Source organism: Acipenser ruthenus, chromosome 3, assembly GCF_902713425.1.
Source record: "Acipenser ruthenus chromosome 3, fAciRut3.2 maternal haplotype, whole genome shotgun sequence".
Classification (NCBI taxonomy): domain Eukaryota; kingdom Metazoa; phylum Chordata; class Actinopteri; order Acipenseriformes; family Acipenseridae; genus Acipenser; species Acipenser ruthenus.
Window position 1 is genome coordinate 71,860,246 of NC_081191.1, and position 24,846 is coordinate 71,885,091.

Consider the following 24,846-nt stretch of genomic DNA (forward strand, 5'->3'; position numbering starts at 1 on the left):
TTGGAGGATTGCTAGGATAGTTTGTAAGAACTAAAGAGTAGCTGAGACCAGTCCCGTTATTTATTCTACTTTTAATCAGCACCAAGAAGAACTCCCACTAGGCTTACTGACCTGAGGGCATTCACTGCAATAAAAAAAAAAAATCCAGAAAAATCTCTAACGCTGAAAATGCCTCCCTTGTCTCCTCATTTCTGCCACATGCTCTCAGCTGTTAACTTTTCCAGTTTTCATAGTTTTTCATACACCCAATGACATCGTTTTATATCTGTTAGTCAAGTGAATGGAACGAAGCATCATTTGGGAAAAGATAATAAAGATTATTTTGTATGTGTACTGGAAGAGTATTTCAATAAGAAAATACAGAGATTCAACAGAGGAATATACTGTAAACACCTGTGATTTTACTCACATGTTTTTGTAAATAAGCCCACAGGAAGGATTCATGTGTTACTCAGCTGGCATCTCATTACTGATGTTTCACACGTAACAGTCTCAGAAGTGATGTCTACAACACCTTAAAGTCTTGTCACATTAAATACTGACATATGTGACACATTGTATGCATATCTGCTTTGTGTTAAGCGCTAAGGCCTGTGTAACAGCGAGTGACATACAGTATGACATTATTTCAGCAGTGTAAAATATATATTAGTTGTTAGTGTAATGAATCCCAAAGAAATGAGACAAAACAAGGCTTTATTTCCCTTAGATCTGAAAATTATGTAAAACAATTTGTAAACTGCAAAAAGATAAATAAATAAATAAATAACTCTCACATTAAAAATGTACATATAAATGAAGTATAAATATTTGTTAGGAAAATTAAAACAAAACAAAAATGAAGTCAGTAAACGTGTCTGTGCCATTCAGAAGATAGATTTTGTTTTCAAACATGTTAGTGCTCTCTTGTGAAGTAAATGAATGCTGACATTTTGGTATTGCATCTGCATTTCCCATCTGGTATTTATGATGATGCAGGAATCTGTAAAGGGCTTGCATGCCTGTGTGAGTTAAGGGTTTTTCAAGATCAAAAGAAAAATTTTCAACAACTGGACATTTGGTCACCTGAGGGACTGGTATCAATATTTTCTGTGTATTTGTATACAAAAAATATTAAGATTGATCAAGCCAAACAATATTGCCTGCAGATGTGCGTGGCTTGAGTAGAGATCAGTGTATTGGATATTGATGCACAAAGTATTGGCACATGTGCATACACCTAGAATGTGTGGCGGTGGGGAATGTGTTGCCCGTTTTATACTTGTTTTATTCACTTTGAATAGATCATCATTCCTGTTCCACAAACACATTCAGCTCTGTTCCCCTATTATGTCCTACCCAGTCATTCTAAAGTGGAAGGAAATGAATAATATTTGAGGTACCACTACACCGCTTGGACAGATTTCTCATTAAAATCTTTAGCATACAGTGCAGTACAGTGATTGAAGATGGAACCATTTTCTGCGATGTTAATTCAAACAGACAAGGGTTGAGAGGAAAAAAAAAGTACAATATTATTACTTTGGACCAGGTGAATCTTTGCAGTGGGTTCATGCACAGGGACACCTGGGTTTGATAGACAAATGTATCGGCAGTTTGCCAAACCACTAGTGAATGCATTTTGAATTGCAGGGCAAAACTCCATTGTTCCATCAGCTTCTCATGATTTCAAGATATTTGACAGTGAAAATGGAAATCAGTGCTGTATTTTGAAGTCCTTTCTTTCTGAAAAAATAGAGATATTAGTCTCTATTCAATTGCTCTGAAAAGCAACTAAATACAGCCATCATTTAAATCCTAACTATAGGACCCTTCCAGGTGTTTTATAAACTCACATGCACTGAGTCTGATTTTCATAACCTTGGCCCACAAAGGGTTGTATGTTAATTATCTAAACATTTATGTATTTAGATCTCCTGCTGCTTGGGTCAATCGAACAGACCTCACAGTGTTTTAAAATTGTGTTTCCTAATTTCTTTAGATCCGATGAATCATTTATTTAGTAGAGCAATTCTTATGAGGATGTATAAATGTGCCATGGTAATGGCATCATATTGTATTTTAATAAAATAAAAAACACATATTTGGATGGTAGTTAATAGGAGGTATTGAGTGAGAGATTAATATAAGGACACAGACTTTGGAATGATAGTTTCATGGGGTTTTCCTTCCAAATTTTTCAATTTTCACCTCTCCTTTCTTCGGTGGGTCTAGAATCCGCTCCAATAAGAGGATGCTGTTACTGGTGGGTGGATTGCCTCCTGGACCAGACAGGCTTCCGAGCAATTTAGTCCAGTATTATGACGATGAAAAGAAGACATGGAAGATACTTACAAGTAAGTGCACTGCTTTAAACACACCTTTGAACGTTCTTTGATTACGACCTTTTGAGAAGTATAATCTGACTGCGTGGGAAAAACAATAACCTTCGAAACTGCACTAATTTCTTAGGTGCAATCTGAAAAAAAGTTTCCTAAATTCTTAAGGCAATGATGTATTACCATCACTTTTAATATAGGTTTTTAATCAGAGCATGACTTCACACTGTTGTGAAGCTTTATGCATGGACTCACTTGTTTTTGCTGAAATCTCTTGACAAGATTAATTTTAGTTTAGTGCTATAGCGTAGATGTAACATGGAAGCCTGAGATGTGAATTCCATCTGGAAAACACTTAAAGGCGAACCTGTGAAAGCATTGTGCAATGACTGTATAGGGGCAGCAGTGCGGAGTAGTGGTTAGGGCTCTGGACTCTTGACCAGAGGGTCACGGGTTCAATCCCAGGTGGGAGACACTGCTGCTGTACCCTTGAGCAAGGTACTTTACCTAGATTGCTCCAGTAAAAACCCAACTGTATAAATGGGTAATTGTATGTAAAAATAATGTGTGAAAAATAATGTAATTGTATGTAAAAATAATGTGATATCTTGTAATAATTGTAAGTCGCCCTGGATAAGGGCGTCTGCTAAGAAATAAATAATAATAATAATAATAATAACATTGCAGGTGATGGTTTTATGACATGTTACAGACCTATATAAGGACACCAACTAAAAAAGTATTCTTGCTCCTACAAAGAACACATTGCTGATAATTTATTCTACCTGCAAATAATATTTCTCTCACCACATTTTGTGCAGTATGCTGCACAGATGGCATAATACAGAATCCCATGCTTTGGTTTCGTTATATTAATATTGATAATGTCAGGCTGTCTGAAAAGTCAAATGATGTCCAGTTCACACCCATTCTTTCCTGTTACCAAGATATGCAGGTTCTTTCAACGGCTGGGTTGGCCTGTAATAGCGCAGCAATATTTCTCGCCACATGAAAGTGTATGTTATAACCCTTCTTCTTATACTGGGAGACCTTTAATCTGTGCATTATCAGCATTTCTCTTCATTTTCCTTATTGAGTTTGTGTCTTTATTTATCTCCTTCTCTACCACATGCCTTAGAACACTGCTGATGTGCATTAGTGGAGATACAGGGTCATAAGTTTCACCTCTTTATTTTATAACACAAAAAATTCATACAGGTGCCGTAATTTTATTCAGTTATATTTTAAATATTGAATAGAATAATCTGTTTTCATGACTTACTTAAACAATTCATTTTCATAGTATGTCTTTTATGAATAAAATGCTGAAACTGTGAACAAAAACTCATAAAGCTCTGTGAGTAGGGTCTGATCCATGTCCTGTTTTTAATTAATAGACACATTTTTATACAACAATTCACTGGGTGCCTACGAGGGCTTGAGAGTTAAAAAAGGCGTGAGGGGCAGCGAGCTTGAAGCATGCGAGTGCTTAAGTGACAATAGTGTTAGACATAGGACAGGCTGGACAGATCCCTGTACTCAAAGGACCGGGTCAGGCAGCATCCTCTGGCTGCTGGGCGACAAAGAGAATGAGAAGACAAACATGAAGGACACTCTCTAGTCCAGGTCAGGTCAGGCAGCATCCTCTGGCTGCTGGGCGACAAGGAGAATGAGACATAGAGGACAAAAGGACAGATCCTGTCACTACTCAGGCAGCATCGTCTAGCAGCTGGGTGGCGTGGAGAGTTAGGGAAAGAAAAAGGGGGCAAGAAAGGTGCTCAGACCTAGAAAAGAAACTAGGGAGAGTGATAGCAAGTTGTGGCAAGTTGAGACTCGCTCCTTGTGCAGACGGTGCAGTATTAGAAAGCAGCGGAGGAGGAGGGAGGAGGACAAAAAAACAAACACAAGACAAAGAGGAAGTAGTACTAGGTTAATATAGGAAAAAGGGGGAGATTGACAGGCGGAGCTGCCAAATGGAACTCCTGGCGCTGCCCTGGCCACACCCCTTGACTGACATGGCGAGTGCTGCGCGAGGCTATTTAGAGATGACTAGAAATGAGCTGCCCCCCCCCCCCCCCCACCCCACCCGGATGTGATTGAGCCGGCTGATCACTTCCCCCAGGCGTAGCACTGCTGAGGAAAGCTAGAGTGGACGGCATAGAGAAATTAGGTAAACAGGGAGAAACGCAGTGAGAACGCTCTCTACGGCGTCCTCCGAATTATGCTTAAAAAGCTAACATGTATAGAAAGATCTACACTTTTTTCATGTTCACCACTACAACATTAAATACCTTTTTGGAATATTTCCAGCATTCATTCAAATCCAACAACATAATGACTGGTACATACATACAAACCTACAGACTGTACATATACATACACTGACATTCCCTTTAACAAACAGTTTAGCTACCATGGAGCAATAGTGGTGCCACTTGTGATGGTACCCTGGCAGTGGTTAGACTCCGTCACCGTGGACTGAGGTCAAACGCCAAAGTAGACACTGACATGTGCAGGTCCAGGGAGATACACTTACAAGCTTTATTATAACTCCTTATTTAATACACAAATAACTTGAATCACCTAATAGTGGTCTATAATGAGGCATACATTTATGCTATAACCCTTCTTCTTATACTGCAGTGGCAGCAGTGTGGAGTAGTGGTTAGGGCTTTGGACCTTTGACTGGAGGGTCGTGGGTTCAATCCCAGGTGGGGGATATTGCTGCTGTACCCTTGAGCAAGGTACTTCACCTAGATTGTTCCCGTAAAAAAACAACTGTATCAATGGGTAATTTTATGTAAAAATAATGTGATATCTTGTAACAATTGTAAGTCGCCCTGGATAAGGGCATCTGCAAAGACGTAAATAATAATAATATACTGGGAGACCTTTTATCTGTGCATTATCAGCATTTCTCTTTATCTTCCTGTCTTTATTTATCTCTACCACAGGCTTTAGAAACCTGCTGATGTGTTCTAGTGGGGATACAGGGTCATAAGGTTCAACTGCATAGTAATGTCACATGCATAGTAAGACTTAAATGCTTTTAATATTCAGATAAATAAATGTTTTCTACTGTACATAGGAAATGTACACTGGAAACCGTAAAATATAGACAGACATGTAAACTTTATTGTTTTATTTTTTAGGATTAAACCTGGTTCTCATTGTTGTTGTGCTTTTCTGAGACACACTTTACCATCCATAATTGGTACAGTACCTTAAGTACCTTAAATCTAACGTAATTTAAAGATATATTTTTGTGTCAGTGGGCCCTATTCACAAATCTTTAATGTGTGACTTGATTTGTTTGTTATGTACAGTATATACAGGAGTTTTGCACATTTGTGCCCTCTACTGTATGTCAGAAGGTTTGATTGAATAGAGGCATAGCAATAACATGGGTCATAAAACAATTCACTGTTTTTCTTATTCTCCCCCACCGTAGTAATCATTAATAATAAAAAGAGCAGCTTCTAAATCTGTGGCCCAAATGTACTGAAAAATCAGTAATCCCCATTGATACATTAGAAAGTTTTATGTAATTCGGCACGGTTGGTAACAGGCATTTGGCTATTTTAGCAAAACTGAAAATACCAGCCACTTTTGAGGTATTAGAGCTGGCATTATTATTAGTAGTGCTTCATGTTTGAATATTCTTTCATTAGCTATGAAAAATGTATGACTGGTACCATGAACAAGTTAAATAAACCCAGTTACCCATCAAATAACAGATTTAAACAGCGATTTATAAATTGTTATAGGAATGAACACAAACATGGTAATTTTTGCTTCTGAAAACATTTTAAGCAGTGTTGTTTCAATATATGTCCCAGCAGATTAAAAAAAAATGTAATAGCAAGAGATTGTTTTGAATAACAAGAATGAACAGAAAACAGATAAGAAAAGTTAACATTTTTAATATCAAAGCTTATATAGTGAAATAAAACACAATTTTAATAATTACAAAACCGACAAACTTCGAGGTGAAAAACGAGTGCTGTTGATTAGGATGTTTAATTCAGCGCAAGGAACAGTGAGAAATTTTATTGGAGTCAGGTTATTTTCTGTGGAAACAATTAAGTACGGAAATAAATGTAGTAACATATTTCCTAAAGCGGTGTTTTTCAGCTTTGTCTATTCAGGATATAATTAATTGGGTATCACATTGGCAGCAGTCCAGTAGTTTTTTATGCTGGCATATACACAGATGGCCTTGTGAGCTACAACCTTGTTAAAAAATAAAACTAATGTTGTTTACTCACTAAGGTTCTAGAAGGAAGCCATCAAAAGGGAATTACTATTGCTTTCACATAAACACATCTATATCTAGTCTATATCTAGTGGTGAAGAACATAATATGTAATGTAGACCTTTTTGGCTTCCGCCATCTTCAATCTGATATCTATTCAATATCATCTTGACTAGAGGCCAGAGTGGCTACCCACAAGCATCTTATCCGTGACCTTAAGTGAGTGAAAATCAGCTTCTGTCTTACACAGCACCCTACCCTATGGTTATAAAAGATATAGTTAAATTAGAATAATCCAACTGTATGGATGTATGTAGTTTTTCATATTCCAGCTCACTAGTGCCCAAAGGCTCTATCGGCTTCTTAAACTTTGGTGCTGATCTCATAGTGATAGGTTTCCAACAACAAAAGATGTTTTCTTTAATTATATTAATTTGTTCCAGATTATTTAATATTTTGAAGTGCCCTTTTTCTTCGTCTGTCTGGTTTCAAACCTATGCGGGTATTCCTAAAGACCCAAAGTAAAAGGTAGTGTTTTGTGATGCACTGCCATTACGGATTCTGTCCCGTCAGTGAGATGAGGTGAGGTTAAAAGCTCTTAACACCACAAATGCAGACGAGCCCAGTTCTTTTGCATTGTGGTTAAGAAGGTGCTCAGGGTCGCTGGTTCATGCCCCCATCAAATTAAAAGTGCATATTCAAACTTAAAACGCTTTAGAATAAATTAAATGAAATTAATAAGTATGAGGTGTACGTATTATACAAAAATATACTTTTCAGAGCACTAAATGAATGAAGCCATATCACAGTTCACATACATTATTTATGGTTTATCTTATAAATATATATATATTTCATTATTTGCTATTTATCTGTTTTTTGAGTGAGATCAATAGTTGGAGCAGCACCATCATCAGAATTGCTAAAAGTTAACATGTAAATAAGGCCACACCCATAGAGTTGTGCCGATGACAGTTGTCTCGTTCTTACTCACAGTGTTTTCACTAAAATCGAAAGAAAACATGCTTTGGTCTTGTGTAAGAGGCCCAATATCTGATACAAAGACATTTCAGATGGCCGTATCACATTAATATCAGGGTTTACTTGTCAATTGTGTAATACTGAATTCAGCTTGTCTACACCTATCTGATAGTTCTTGTTGTTACTACATCTTGTAAAGCGCTTTGTGATGGTGGTCTACTATGAAAGGCGCTATATAAAATAAAGATTGATTGCTAGTTGAATAACAGTTTATTAAAATGTACTCATATCTTGTAATGTCCAGGACAGCTTTTGAGTACACCATTTATCAACATGTTTTACCACTGATGTTAGTTTTTATTGGAAGTAGTGATTAGTGCCACCAAGTGGTTATAGTGTATAGTCACTGAGCAGTGAGAACAGAACACAGTCAAACAATTGGGACACTGAATCCACACCCAACACAAGGACATTCGTTACTGATCTATCCTAATGTATGCTTCATTTAACAACCTTTGGGAGAGTTTCTGTTGGTCTAGTCACATATTTGACCAGGCTTTTACCTGGTGAGAATTTTGCTTTACCATGCATTGTTATCGTGTATTTTTACACTTTTGTTGTGTATTTTTACACTGTAGTAAAAATGAAAACATATATATGTAAGGCAAGAAAGACCATATATTCTATGGAATGGCCAACAAAGGTTTAGATTGCTTACCTGGGGTCGTTCATTAAATGTTTGCTGCAGTACAACGAGCTATATGCCAAACTAATGGTACTATAGCTGGTGTATGATTTACCAATAGGAACCATTTCACACTGGTAATACATTGTAAGACCTGTTCCATATAATTACCGGTGTGCAACATTTTTGGGACTGTGGAATATTTGTTTATCTGAGTATTTAAACTCGTACTGTTAAGGTCCCAGTTCAAATCTCATTGATATCGACGGAAAAAAAACAGGATCTATTTCAGATTGCTTTCAACTCAGTGGCAGACAGATTAGAAAGGTATTGATTTGAGTTGTTTCCTGCAGGTTTAATGAAAGTTAAAATTGTTGTCTGAAATAAATCAACAGGGGCAAACATTGAAACAAAACAGGGCCCTGTTTATTTTATATTACAATAAAGGGCATACCCTATAGAAAAGAAAGGCAATGTGGGTGTGGATAATTTGTATAAAAAATAGATAGTTGTGTACAAACTAAATTAATGGCCATTCATACAGCAGGTAGTGGGGATTCTATGTGGAGACTTGTTAGTGTTTGAATGTGCTATGAAGGGCTGCTCCTCTATTTTATCCCTCTAAAATGACCCTGTTTAAATGGAGAGAAGTGGTTTTAGATGACACTGATGATGAACGAGGTCATGTTCACTCAATAAAATAAGACCCAGTGCGTTTGCGGATAAATCAGTGAAATGTACAACCCCACCTGTCTGTCTCTATCATTCATTTCCACTGTCACTTTCACAGTAGCTGATGGATCACAGTTGCTGTAGAATTCGACAGTCTTTAATCTCATTTCTTTCTGATTAGCCTCTACCTACCCTTTTCCTCTAACTCACTGACTGACTTGCTCAAGACTCCCATTATGGATTGTCTCAGTAAGGGATAATACAGCTGTACCCTTAAATAACTAAAGGAGATGATTGCTTGAGTAGTGCACCACAGCACAACAGAAATACTGAAATGGCACTGACTGAGTGAAGTTTAAAAATAATTCAGACAGCCAATTTAAACAGATGAGAGGCCAATGGTGGCCTATTTTGTATTGTACCTTATTTTAAATTGTTAGGTAAGTGTTATATAGTTAGTACATTGTTTTATAATTGTTAGTATAAAGGGGGGGGGGGGGGGGGGGGGGGGGCAAACCTAATCTGTCCTACACTAGGTTTTGGCTTTAATCAAATGGAAGTACATTTTGTAAGCTAGCATCCACAGTAGTCATTAGAACTGGGTTAGATAGGATTGCATAATAATTTGTAAGCTACCTTTTTTTTTTTTTTTTAATATTTTGGCTCTTTTCAGTTTGAAGAAGACACATACATAAAATTCTACGCATATTGATTTTTCTTTTTCTTTATTAGTATTTGGGTTTCTGCCATACACCAAAAGTACAATAATTTCAGAACCATACATTTTATTTCTGTGTTTTCATTGTACAGTATTGCAATAAAATTTTATTTCAGTAAATAGAAAAAGCAATATACAGCTATCCAGGGACGATAGACTCTATTATGTTTAATATCATTACTTTAAATCAAATGCTGTTTATGGACTAAATGAATTATACATAGAATAGGATATCCATCCCACAAGAGGTCAGTGAGGCTGCCCATGATCTTGAATTGTATCTTACAGGAGCCTGTAAAATAGAATAATTAAACTGTATAGCCACAGGTTCATGTTGACTTCTGTGTGCCCCATGTTCTGGAAAGATCTGGCCCATTTCCATGGAAAATGCAAGACTTGTATTTATTCCTCACACAATCTTTCTTAGGGATACACTGTGTAAAACTGGCCTGCAGGTATTGTCTGCAAAGATTTGTAGTGTTGAATTTTTCTCTGTCCACAGTTGACCATGGTATTAATCTTTCAGGTTATTTTTGCTTTCCGGTCATTTTGTTTGCAGTTTATTTAGGTTTTTTAACGGTTAGAGGCTTCCTCGCTCGAATGTTGTAAATTATTGTGACATCACTTCCATCGGATACAAACTATCAGAAACAAGCTAAATATAAACTGTTGTCTAAAAGATTTCTTGCATCCTTGGGTATTTATTTACACAGTGTAATTATTTAATTACCCTGTAACAGTTCTGAGCCTTATACCCTACAGACTTCAGCATTTTCACTGAGAATGAATGTGAGAAAAATAGTATTTCTGATGTTTTGTTTGTCAGATACATATTGTTTTTTAAGTAAGGGACAGACAGTTTCTGACCTAAAAGTAACCTTTATTTTGTAAACATCAGCATACATCATTACAAAACAGCTTTGTGTTTAGAAAGATAATTTGCATTAAACTCTCTTCACTCCCATTTGCTTAATTCATTATAGATTGTTTTTTTAAATGGCCAAAAGGAATATATTTAGGCCATAGCCTCTCGTGGTTCTGGCATCTATGAAGCCATTAGATCACAGCCACTTGTACCTGGTTTGTCTCTGTAGAAAACATCCCGGAAAGCAGGAGACATACTGAGGGTATATTTCTTTGCACTAATGCTTCAAGCAGAGGTCTGGAGGCTTGCTAAAGAAATAATAAACGCTTTATCAAAATGTGGAAACCATTAATGTATTATTTAAATAAAAGCATGTTAATTGTAAACATTAATTATATAATTTAAGCTGTTTAGTATGACAACTGATGTGTACATATGTATGTAACTCTATACTATATATCTATGTATGTATATGTGTGTAACTTTGAAATAAGTGAATCAGCTTATCTAATTACTTATTCATGATCTGTAATTTGTGCATAAACTGAATATTTTGCTGAAAGTTTTGAATAATAAAAGATAGAAACTAGAGGAATGCTCAGAAGAGAAGGATGGACAAAATGACAGATTGTTACCAGGACCATGGCCACTGACATCACTAAATCATCATTAGCTGAGCACCTCTGTCTTCTGCTCATCCAAGTTAAAAACCAGTAGAGCAGAAGAGTTTGTTTGGGAGAGGTTGAGGACAATGACGTGATGACGCAGATCACTCTTCCACGTGAGACAAAGGAAACCTGAATTCCCAGAAACCAAGAAATAGTATCACAGGTCCCTCTTTTCTTCTGTTGAAGAAAGATTTTGGTTCTTTGCTTGTATTTTCTATTTTAATTTATACTTTTCAGAGAAAAGCTACAGAAGTAAATGTTGCTGCTACTTCCTGGTATGACATAAGTTCCGGTTCTGTAGCTCAGTCTCGCTCTAATACACTAGGAAATTATTGACTTCACTTCTCTTTTTACAGACCAATTGCCAAAGGTAGCAGTTTCTTCATGGCACCCTTTCTAAATGGGCCATGTTTTCTTGTCTCTATCTGTTGGAAATGTAAAATGAGGACAAGATTCAAGCAGGTTGTTGTGATTCAAGCAGGTTGTTGTGATTCAAGCAGGTCATTGTGATTTCGGTCTAGGGTACTGTTATCTTTTGTGGTGCTATTTTTAAATATGTTTTATGAAAATCAACCTTGGAAACCAACCTGTCAAAAATTATGTTGAAAGTCAATGGCGTATGACAGCTGCCAACAAATGTGTAGAGCCTTCACCATGGAGATGACGCTGTGGTGATGTAATACTAGCGCATAGTCTTTCAATCAGGTCATGTGCTGTACTGCATAGTAAGTGATTAGATGCCAGTAAGAAACAGCACATTGTAAAAAATAAATCTGTATTTACCAAATTAGTGTAAATAACAAGAAACAAAAGATCTTCAACACAAGTAAAAGGGAAACCAGCAGCAATGCTAAAAAGAGGTGTGGCTAAGCCTGTGTTTGCTGTCCTTTCTGACCATGGATAGTGGAGGTAGTGAAGGCCTGGGGACAGCTGAAGATATGATGAGACGTTTGTATTAATGTCTTCATGTGCTGCTGCCTTTGATACAAAAAAAAACAACTTCTTGTCAAAACATTGGTCTACTCCGTTACATTTTAGTACTTATGCAAATCTTATGATTGAGCATGTAAAGTTAAGGATAACACCCAATGGCAAGCACAGATCGAATGTGCTAAATGTACTCAACCTGCAACATGTTCTCAAGCATTGATATGAACGGACCAATATCTAACAATACAAACATGATTGTGTTCACTTCAAGCATCCCCTGCATTGAATAGACTAGTGTTCATTTCTCTTATGGTGTATTTTTCCAACCTTGCATATACAGGCCATCCAATCAATACCTAATAGCTTGTTTAGATTGACATGCTGTCTTGGATTTATGTAATTTGTATATAAAATATAAAGTATGTGAGATAATACATAATGTGTCGGGTGTTTATAAGAGATGTCGTCTCGTGTAGCTTTGGGCAAGAGAACTGTTAAGCGAAGCTCAGTGTTTCTAGCTGCTCAAACTGTATGAAATCACATCTCTTATAATAAGAGACATGATGTATTAACATGTTATAAAACAGTCATAAAAAAGTGTTGTTGGGAACAGTTGTGCACTATGTTCTATGCATGGGATGACATCTGTACACAGGATAAGACATACTGGTTGATTTCTTTTACATGATTTATAATATGTTTAATAACTTTATCCTTTTACCTTTTTGCAGTTATGCCTTATAACAGTGCTCACCACTGCGTTGTTGATGTGGATAACTTTTTATTCTTGCTGGGAGGAGAAGATCAGTGGAACCCCAATGGTAATAAACCTTTTCAGAGTAAACCAATTAAAAATAATTGCATCAAGTTATGTTTTAACCAGTTTTGTTTTGGGATAACCTGAATTCTAGGGGTGTGGCAATACTCTTTTTAAACAGTAATTTCCTCTACTAAGTTGTTATTGACAGGTATTAAACGAAACCAAACAGGCCTATCTATGCGCTAATTTCACAATAAGAAAATCTTCTTTTCCCTCGCCTTTACAATTTTGTACCAATCAGTGACCATTAACTTCTGCACTTGTGATTTAAAAGCCGCATGGAAGCAAATTTTCCTTTCGCCTGGGGCACTGACTTTTTTACAACCGCACTGAGGCCATAAACTGATAATGAAAAGCGGTCCTCCATAACTATTTAACACTTAATAGTGCTGAATTATGAAATAGTACAAGAAACTTAATGACAGATGTTTTTGTTTGAAGTCTTTCAAACATACAGAAGACCATTCCTTAGACCTAACTCATACATGCCAGCAGTCCCTATATGGTCGGGACAGTCCCGATTTCCTAGCAAATGTCCCGCGTCCCGATGCATAGGAAGAAAGTCCAGATATTTACCCATAGAAAAAAATTCATTTATTCTGCGCAGCAGAGTTAGTGAAAACCCCACACTGTGCTCTTCGTGCGGCTGACACATCTGCTGATCACTAACTTATACAAAGGTAAGAACGCTTCATTTTACTGTCATGATGGTCGTGTGGTGTTGAGTTGGGGGGATACGTCTATTATATGAGTGTTTTTTGCGTATGACCCCCTCCCATGTGTATGATGTGTATGACAACACCCTCCCCCCGACGAGCATCACGCTGAACAGTTTCCAAATGTTGGCAAGTATGCTAACTTAGGAGCTTCCACTGTGCAAACCTGGATATTTATTATTTCGTTCAGTTTAATTCGAGATTTAACAATTTAATATCAAAAGGATAAAAGAAAGGTAAGGCAAATAATTGCATGCAAATATGAGGGGTTTTAGTTAATTTGATCACAGCAGGTTCTATATTAAATCACAGTGTCAGACTGTTATTGATTGGTACTCAGTAACTGTGTAAACAAGAGAAACCGAGGAACGCTTTGTTTTGTGTTGAGTAATTAACACCTGTATTCCTTTTAAAACATCTTAAAGGAAATGATTGAAAATACAAGTATCAGCACACCCCCACTGAATACTGTGAACATGTGTCTGTTCATTCAGGGTTGTGAGGGTATCTATTTAATGTCTCCTGCTTTGGGATGCCTGGCATGAAAGGTGCTATAAAAATGTTAGTTGTCCGATAGCCATATAATAGCTAGTTTTATCTGTAATACAAGTCAGTTCATAGTTTTGATCTGTCATTTTTTACTCAACTGATGATTCTGTAGCATTTTACACATCACCAACTACAACTGTTGTGGCGACAAAGATACGAAAACATAATTGTAACCTCTTTCTCGCCAGGTAAACACAGCACCAATTTCAACAGCCGCTATGATCCAAGGTTTAATAGTTGGATACAACTCCCACCCATGCAAGAAAGGTAACAGTGTTTTTGATGATTGTTTCAGCCCATTGCCAGAACTCCTTGTGGATGCAAAAAGAACTAAACAACAACGTTAGAGACATGGATCAGATATGATTTTTATTATAGGAATTAGTGGTTACAAAAAACAAGATACAGATCCATAGAAATAATTTAAGAAACAGTTCCTAAAGAAAGAAAAGCACAAGGGAATAAAACAAGTACTTGTTGCAAAACCTGACAAGAAGGGGAAAAAAAGTGTCTTTATTAATTCCAAAGTAGACTTATTTTGAATTGTAACACTGTGTTTTCTTTAGGAGAGCCAGCTTCTATGCATGTCGACTGGATAAAACACCTCTATGTGATCGGTGGGAGAAACGAAAGTGGGTACCTCTCCAGTGTTGAGTGCTATAACTTGGAAACCAATGAGTGGCACTACGTGTCTTCTCTACCCCAGCCTCTGGCAGCGCATGCAGGGGCTGTACATAATGGAAAAATATACATCTCAGGTGAGTGGCATCAGTACCACAAATATGAAGCAATACACAAGTCTACAACCTTACTGATGATGCACAGTGAAACTTCTGTCACGCAAACTACAGTTTGTATTAATTGATTTGTGCAGATAACCAAATTATTACTGTAAAAATTGTTTATAAGACATTCTCAGTCCAGAAAACTGTAATGCAACTGATAATGGAAAACAATGGTTGCAGAGAATTATGAAACCAGAAACCTAATGCACAATAGCTAAAAAGAGTTAGTCTTTCTTAATAACCCATGTAAATAGTGTCGATATTTTATTATTTTTAATGAGCCAATCTCTAAATACTAAATTAGGATACTATATAGATTGCACATATTGAACATTTGCATTCATATACTGGTGTGGCTAGTTGGCTAGTAGTACCTTGTTTATGCATGTTTTTTTTTTTGTTTTTTTTTAATATATTTTACTTTAACAAGCTCCATAAGTTGCTTTCTGACTACTAAGATGTAGCTTTGTGTAAACTGTGTTCAACCAAAGTTTGGGAAGATTACAATGATAGAATATGTAAAAAAAAATAGTGTCAATATACGGTTAAAATATGTCTGTGTTTAAAAGCAGTACTATGTGTATGCTCTCTATATTAGTCACCTGTTGGTGGCAGTATTGTAACAAACAAATCTTCATAAATGGAAACAAAATGTTCTTCTAAATAAAATAACACATTTTACATGACTTGAATGTCGTAAAAACAAGTAATTACCGATTCTATGGTAGGTAAATTAACAGTGAATGGAAGATGACATGTGGGAATTGAAATTAGTGTTCTCTATGTGGCGCTGGGATTAGCTGAATGAGTCTGAACAGTCATACAGTACAGATTTCTTTCTAACCACCTAGGCCTGTATATAATAGTTTGTAGAAAACAGTGTATTGTACAGCTTGTTAGGTATATTCAATACACTACAGAGAATTGGAAGTTCTATATAAACTACTCACAAGTATTAAAGGAGCAAACATTAACTATGGCAAAAATATATGAACATTCAGTCAAAAAAGTTATTAAGGCATTAACCAGGTAGACCTTTTATATGTTCTTTAATTAATTGTGACAGCTGTTAAGATGCATTTTACACTGGCTGCCCCCCCCCACCCCCCCTTACCGCAAAAGCAGGTAATCCCTATTTAGACTTCAGATTTGATTAGCCAATAGTCAAGTGGCTGCTAAGGTGATAACATTATTTGTTGTTGTTGGTTTGGGAGTCGTGCTTCTAATGATGCCAGGTGGCATCATTAGAAGGCAGAAGAAGGGTTTTGACTGAAGTCCAGACTACCAGAGCTGCCCAAATGCTGGAACCTGGGGATACTGAAACACGTGTATCTGGTCAATTTGGTGTTACCCCTTCTGTTGTTTGCACATTGTGCCCACTTTATTAAACCGCATGCTTGTACAAATGTCCTGGTCAAGGTAGTGGGAAATGGCCAGGAAATGGCCGATATCTGCAGAATATGGCACTGAGGAACCGCTAGTCCAGTGCACATGGGCTCAATATCCAATTCAGGACAGAAACCTGAGTCATCGTAAACAATCAAGCTGTGAGGAACAGATTGCTTGTCTGGTTTGAGTTCAAGAAGACCAGCTAAAGTTCCTCAATTGACCCCACAACATAGAAGAGACCCCTGATTACTGTCTTGATCACCAGCACTGGCAGCTTTGTCACTGGACATCTGTTTTGTTCACTGATAAATCAAGATTGCATCTGTCCACTGAAAAAATATGTGAATATTGGAGAGGACTGAGGTTGCACTGATCTTGTGCTTCCACAGGGAGGATTTACAACTCTACGGTACATAGACAGTTTTGGACCCTGTTGTAAGACCAGTTGCTGGTGCAATTGAGAGTTTGTTCTAATGCAAGATAATGCTCATTGTCATACTGCCAGGATTGTCATGGATTATCTTGAGCGGGAGACTACAGAGGTTATGGACTGGCCAGCAAGAACTCCAGACCTTTATCTCATAGAACACCTTTGGGACCTGCTAGGATGTTGTGTTCATCAGCTTTGTAACCCTCAACGTGACATCAGAGAACTTGGTGTTGACCTGACTGAAGAATGGGATTCCCCAAAATGTCATCTGCCGCCTGATTGGAAGCATGTCCCATCTGTGTAGAGATAGCATCAATGCCAGATGAGCCCATACTGGATAAATGGACCATTTTCAAAATGTATACACATTTTGTTAATTTCAGTGTGTAAAGAGTGCTCCCTTGAAATACTGAAATGTGATTCTTGTTGTTAGTTGTGAATTGGAAAATGTCCTGTTTGAAATGCTGCTCCTTTCATTTTTTGAGTAGTTTTCTTGGATGTGGAGCATGTAGTGAGTCAGTCGGCACCATTCGTGACTCTGTTTCATGTTCATGTGTGTCATTTCCAGGCGGTGTCCACAATGGTGAATATGTGTCCTGCCTTTATTGCTATGACCCAGTGATGGAAGTGTGGGCTAGGAAACAAGACATGAACACAAAGCGAGCCATTCATGCTTTAGCTGGAATGAATGATCGTCTGTATGCTATCGGCGGAAACCACTTGAAAGGTGAGTTTGTACTAGAGCCAGTGGGAAGAGTTCCTGTTTTTCATGTAATCTCTAATGAATGATCCCCATCTCTTATATAACTGGAAGTTTGATTGATTATCCTGTCCTAAAACAGGTAAATAATGCAGAGCATTAAAATAATTTCTGATTCATATTGGCACCCAAACACCTCTGTACATGGATAGAAAACCTGCTGCACAGGCTTTTTGAGTCTTTTGAAAATAAATGATTTCTAACATCCATGTCCCGGCATATCCAAGGTGCATCTGCAGAAGGTCGCCCACCTAATGATGATTGAACAGATTGCCTCCACCAGTTTGCCTGCTGCACGTTTCACCTGAACACAGATTTGCGTGATGAAGCATGTGCAGGCAAAATGCTGTGCAGCAGGTGATCTGTCAAGTGGATCTGCACTTTTCATTTTGCAGTGTATTGATGTGTATGCTTGGACAATATATATATATATATATATATGTGTGACTTCATTTTATTATGACAGGAAATTGTATAGGTAAACCGAATTGAAAAAAAAAAACTGTTCAGGGGCTGGACAAAAAAGATTGAAACACAATTTTTTGTTAACGTGCTGTCCCCATGTAAATGGCTTCCCTGACATGTATTCAATGATTTACATAAAATCTGCTCACCCCTGTGGCATTTTCAGTCTGTATTGTAGTATTTAAATATACACATTGTACAAATGTAGCCTAAATAATGCTAAAGGCTGCTGATATGTTGAGGTTTTCAGCACTGCCCTAGGAAGAATGAGTGAAAACATCAGGGATGAAAATACCTTGCCACCCAGCTTAGGCAGAGTGACCCTTTACAGATGTCATGTGCCCCCTGTAAGCCGTAATGCAAGGTTTAGGTGAGCTGGGGCCATCTGCCCTTTACAGCCTGCTCTCTGGCTGTTTGTTTCCTTTAATTGTGTGCTGCATTTCATTTTCAAATCTAAAGCATGGTTGAGAGGAAAGACCATAAACCGTGGCCTTTAGGTTTTACAATGCTGTATGAGTCACCACGTTAATGATGCATGCATCAAACCTAATTTTATCACATGAAAGGCCCGTCCTTGTTATTTTTCAATAGAAGCTGGCCTTTCCGAACGTTACCATTCAGCTGACACTCGTTGACGTAGATTTTTTTTATATGCTCTTGTTATTCATAGTCATAATTACATGGTTTAATAGCCTGATAAAAAGCCAGTGTTACCTTGTTGGGTAGAGGGAAAGGTTTGCCTCAGAATACAGAACACAAAAGCTAATTGAAACAATTGGCAGTTAAAGTTTAACAGAAAACCTCATTAGCAGTCTGGAGAAACCAGTATAAATAATTGTTAACATTCCATTTGGAGAAACGGTACTACTGTAATAACCTCACACACTTTCAATATGCAGACATTAAGTGGTGCCAGGGCTATGTAAAACATTGTACAGTAGGTCAAGGGAAATGCTGTCTAGTAAATATCTTCAAAGTATGAATGTATTGTACAATATGCAATACAACATCTATGTTAGTAAAATGTAATGAAAATAACTTGCTATACACCTACTCCTTTCCATTGTAGGTATTGCTGTCCCAAATGCCTTTTTCTCATCTGAAGGTTTAGAGCAGGAGTACTCAATAGGCATACTGTACATTTTGACCGGACTGCCAAGTCATACGCCAATCTGTGTTTTACTTGCATTCACATTGGAAATGCTGTGAATTTTTCATACAACACAGTTCTTATGAGAGTGTGGTGCACGAGGGTACAGTAGGTGTCGCTGTGATAGTAAGTAACAGATAATCTGTGCGAGCTGTTAATAAAACAAAATGTACAACAAGTCAACAGCATTAGCAGCTCAAATTAAGCGTTCTGTTCTGACTGATGCAAATCTTTGCATCTCTGTATTGCTCTTGCTGAGCTCACCTGTAACGCAAGGCTCTTGAGGACCTGCCACTTCTCCCACTTGGACAGCTCCTGCGAGTATTAGCTGATTATAAATGTACTTAATGTAAAATTATTGTACTTTTTATTATTAGTATTGTGTAATGGAAGACGTGTCCTCCAGGTCAGATTCTGTAGTTCAGACACTACAAAGAAGGTGGTCATCGTATACCATATTCTTTGCACATTTTGCTCCTGAAATACTGTATAGTGACACTTAGTGCCAGGATTCATTCAAATATTATCATCTAATAGATGTAATAATTGCTCTTAGTTGAACTGAACATCAGGAATTTGCCAAAATCAAAATTGTATTTAATGTAAATATATAATTCAGCCATGACACCTGCTTTTCTTTGAACTAGTGCAACAGAATAATAAATGCTCTCAGAAAGGACAGCAAAACTGTGGTTTCATAGTGCTAGGGTGTTAAGGTAGAGTTCTGTCTCCACCATAAAACATGCAAATTCGGAATCCATACAATCCCACCCCTCCCCCAACACCCATTTCAAAGCTGCATCTCTTTGTTTAGTCCAGCTGAGTGACTCCTAACAATCTTTGGAATTTTAACAATTTCTATAAGCACTGCTTTGTTTTGAACGTGTGTAGGGAGCAGTGGGTTAAGAAACCATTTTTGTCAGCTGAGGAGTGGTATGTCTCAACATTTTTGTTAACAGTGGGCTGTTTTTTGTCGAACAGGCTTTTCCCACCTTGACGTCATGCTGGTGGAGTGTTATGACCCTAAAAGTGACCACTGGAATATTCTTCAGACCCCCATTCTGGAGGGGCGTAGCGGGCCAGGCTGTGCAGTGCTTGGTGACAGCATTTTCCTTGTCGGTGGTTACAGCTGGAGCATGGTATTCATTTATACGCTATTGTCTTTTGTACTCCATTTATTTTACACAGCCATTCATAGTAGGCATTAATCATGTACGGTGAACTAAATACCACTCAGATTGAAAAAAAAATTAATAAAAATGTGGTGCAATTTTCATAAGCACTGCTGCAATTGGTTACCTTCAGAGAAGAGAGTCCAGAAAAACTTTTTGGACAAAACTTGGTTGATATATGAAACAGTTTGGGATACACACACACACACACACACACACACACACACACACACACACACATACACATGCTAACCTAAACTGTTCTCTGAACTACATACCCTTCAGACTGTCACTGCCAACAAACTTGTTCAAGATGCATTAGCAGCATAGAATTTTGTTCTTACAGTTTGTTGTATAAAAGTAGTGGCTTTACTTTAACACTTTTTTAACACTGGAGTGCATAGAGGTTTAAATTGTTATTTTTTTTGTTAAATAGAATAACTAATTTGTCAATGCTATAGCACACACTTTTTTTTAACTTATGTTAAGCCTTCAAATATTTTAAGCAGAGTAGTGTTGAAGAATAGATGCAAGACTTCACATGTGAAAGACTTTACTGACCTTACTGGTTTATGTTTCCTTAAGGTACACAAGAAATACATTTGAGATTTACTTAAGTATCATGAGGAAACTGACAATTTGGATGACCAGATCCAATCTGTCAGTAAATTTTAAACCATGCTGTGCACCTCATTGCAAAATAAGAAAATTAGCAGAATTATATTTGTGAGACACATATGTCACTTGTACCTTAAAGGGTTAAAGGATGAAACATCAGAAGGCATTGGTGCATCTGCTAAGCCAGGACACTCCTAAGCTTCCATCCCAGGCTTTATTATATTTTAAATGTATTTTGTGTACAGCAAGCTTTATTTGTCACCTTACACCGGACAAAGGAAGCAGAATTGATAAAACTGGCGCAAGATTCAATTTGTTGTTCACATTAAACCCACATGCACACAAACTCAAATCAAATTGCAGCAAGACAACATCAACCCTAACATCCCCCCCCCCACCCCCCCACCCACACACAGACACACGTAGTTTATTTGATACTTCCTGCTTTGTTCTGTTTGCAGCCCTTGACTTTAACATTTTGAAAAGGGAGTATATATAATAAAGCTTTGAAACACCATATATTTAAGTTTCACTGTGTGGGCTTATCTTCTGAATTACATCTGTAGGAGCATTAGGAATATTTCAATTTTGCACATCCTGCTTCGTAGACAAGGGAGTGAAGCTTAGGGTTCCATTTTAGGGACTTATTTTTTAGAACACAAAACCCATTACAAGCTGCTTTTTGTTATTAGTTGCATAACCTTCACATTAATTTGTTTGTGAGAACATTTAAGGATGCCTTTGTGTCATTAGACAAAGCACACTGATCATGTGACAGCTTACAATGAAACAGTGCTGCATTCACACAGTCACAGTACATTTATTATCATTTCTGCTCTTTTGCAGGGAGCGTACAAGTCCTCAACCATCTGTTACAGCCCAGAGAAAGCAACGTGGACAGAGCTGGAGGGAGACGTGGCTGAGCCTTTAGCAGGCCCAGCATGTGCTACAGTTATACTGCCAGCTTGTGTGCCATTCAGCAAGTAATGTACAGTAAACTCTGATGAACTGTGAGACAAGGAAGAAAGATTGTTCTGTTTTGTAATGTAGTCATGGGTAACAGGACCATCCATGAACAACACAACATCATCTTTGAGGCATACAAATTCTGCTGTACTGTCACTTCAAAAACAACAGCAGGGGAAAAAAAGAAGAAATAAGAAGAAATAGAAGTGTATGAATGATTTGTACCGGATTGTGGTGTGGCAGGGTTATTACTTCAAGGGTTTAGCAAGGTGAATCATTTTAAATGAAATTCAACTTTACCCCATTTGGAACTTCCAGGAACTTCCAGAGGATATTGTTGTCATAGGGTTTTGAATGGGTTCTGCTGTTTAACAGTAAATGCAGAAGTTTGGTACCTGCTTCACCAATTTGAGCCACTAACACTCCAGCAATTAAAGCACTGCACTGTCCAATTTAGGTGTGAACTTGTTATACTGTGTTTATCATAAAAGATATACAAATAACCAGGCTTCTTATAAAAATGATCATTAGCAATGATTCCAATCATTGAGCCTTATTACAGAAAATGAACTAATATATATATATATATATATATATATATATATATATATATATATATATATATATATATATATAATGTGAATGGATTGCTCCTTGTTATTTCTTTACCTACTTTTATGTCCTAGAGAATATGTAGTTCATTGCATGAGGTATGAAGTGCTCCTGGGATTATTTTGCTGTAAAATTGCATTGAAGCGTTCTGCAGAGGACACTAATTCATTGTTTTCTGTTCACTGAAACAGTGTCCCATGACATTTTGAAATCGGGTCCACCTTAATACAATTGAAATTTCTTATTCCTTGCTTTTCATTTTTGCACTTAAAAAAAAAAAAAAAAAAAACTTCTGAAGCTTTCCCATTGAAGGCTCGAAGCATATCATTGGGGCTCTTATGCAGTGAGTAACTCCATTACAGTACATGCAGGTACTGATAAGGTACAGTACAGTGGTACTTCTGTGTTGATTGGTTCATAACATTGTGATATGATTGGTACTGTATGTCACAATATGAAAATGCTACCACTGTGTTGCCATTCTACCACGTGATCATACAGTTGTAGCTGTCCTTGTGCTATCATTACCAGGTAACAGTGTGGGAGGTGTGGTATAACATAATTCTTAAAATAAGATGTCAGCATGTGTTAACTGAAGGGGGGGGGGGGGGGGGGGTACAGCTTCCTCAACCTATCCTGTGGCAGTTACAGGGTGTAACATTATAAATTAGTGTGTACAACAGTGTGTTCATTACAGGTTCAGATTCAGCTGCTGTATTATGCAACTGAGAAACATGTCTGAGGTCTGATAAAGGTGCATTGTTTCAGAGGGTGGGGGGGGGGGGGGGGTGCAAGGAAAGGATTAAAATTGATATTAGTCCTAGAGCTATTATTTAAATCTTTATTTGTACATTATGCTTCAGAGTACGGTCCTCACTGTTGCCCATCACTCAGAAATCTGTCACTTACCTTGAAAGGGTATTATTAATGTCCTGTGCTTTTTATTAAGCTGAATTAAAATGTACTGTAGACCTTTCTATCTTTCAAGACAAAAAAAAAAATAAAGGCATGAGCTGTTCAAATGCTGAAGAGGGAAATCATTCTGAATGTAAATTTTGTACAGTATTAGAATGTGTAAATGAAGCTTGCTTGTTGAGAAAGAACTTTAAATAAAACTTTATGTAATAAGCTGACTTGTTCTTTTCCTAAGCATGTGTCTAGCATAAAAGCAAGTTCACTGCTAATGCTATTACTTAAAATAGGATTTCAATATTGAATTCCTGTACTCGTTAGTTGTAAACTGATCTGGAATCCAACACTGCTGCAGGTGATATCAGTGCTGCACATTTACACAGCCAGTTTTCCTAGGTAAACACTTACCCTGTTGGTGTTATTTAGTGATATGGTTGGTGTTATTTAATAATATGGTATGCATCTTGAAATGAACATTATACAGACCCCTTATGAGGTCTCTGGCCCTGTTTTTCTTGAATTCAGGCAATATTTAGAAGAATGTGTCTATTTGATAAAGACTTGAACTTCAATACCAAAATAACTTAGCTAATGAATATTTTACAATGTGAAAACTTAATTATTAAAGATCTCAAGTCTTGGAGGTTGCATTCTGTTACCTTTCTGAGTAACCCTCCCATCGCTGCATATCCGTTGCATCCACATGTTTTTGAGTGTGTTACAGCTTTAAATGATATATTAATCTATTTTTCAAACAATTTCTTAGTTGAGGCTTTAACGGATAATAATAAAGGCTTTCCTAGGCTTTCTCTTGTTCTGCCAATGTTTTTTATTTTATTTTTTGTCATTTATTTCCTGTTGAAAATAACTAGCTAAAGGCATTTGAACAAATATTTATGGCCTCTTACTGGGAACCCAAAATTTGACAGCAAATAGATTAAGGACTGCAGACAGCAAACAGTAGACTAGAACTTCACAGTAAATGGGGTTTTTAATGGACCAGCTGAACAAGCTCCTAAATCAGCAGAAGATTAAAAAAAAAAAAAAAAAAAAAAAACAGAAAACTACCAGCTCTGACCACCATGCACTAGTTTTGGTCAGTATTGAATTATCAACAAAAATAAGAAGCTGTGTTTTTATCTGAAAATGGCATTTATGGAGGAGTTCATATTTAAATAACCAGAAATCTGTGGTAAGTGATTCTTTGGAGATTTATATATATATATATATATATATATATATATATATATATATATATATATATATATATATATATATATATATATATATATTTATTTATCAAGACAAAAAACAAACAAACAACTTTCAGAAAGTGTATTCCAGTCGTTCAGTGGTTTTATGCTGCTGTCGCCTTCTTGTAGGTGTGTTTAGGTATTTATGCCTGTGTGT

At 37.0% G+C, this 24,846-nt stretch overlaps 1 protein-coding gene across 1 annotated transcript in view; it reads left to right on the forward strand.

Moving 5' to 3' along the window:
- Positions 1-22,483, forward strand: part of LOC117395061 (kelch-like protein 14) — a 31,910-nt gene extending 9,427 nt beyond the window's left edge. Inside the window, 8 exon segments of the mRNA XM_033993917.3 lie at positions 2,215-2,336; positions 12,824-12,913; positions 14,366-14,444; positions 14,744-14,774; positions 14,776-14,935; positions 17,350-17,508; positions 20,138-20,295; positions 21,793-22,483. Coding sequence (XP_033849808.1) covers positions 2,215-2,336; positions 12,824-12,913; positions 14,366-14,444; positions 14,744-14,774; positions 14,776-14,935; positions 17,350-17,508; positions 20,138-20,295; positions 21,793-21,933 — 940 coding nt within the window. The 3' untranslated portion in view covers positions 21,934-22,483.
- Positions 22,484-24,846: the final 2,363 nt, after the last annotated feature.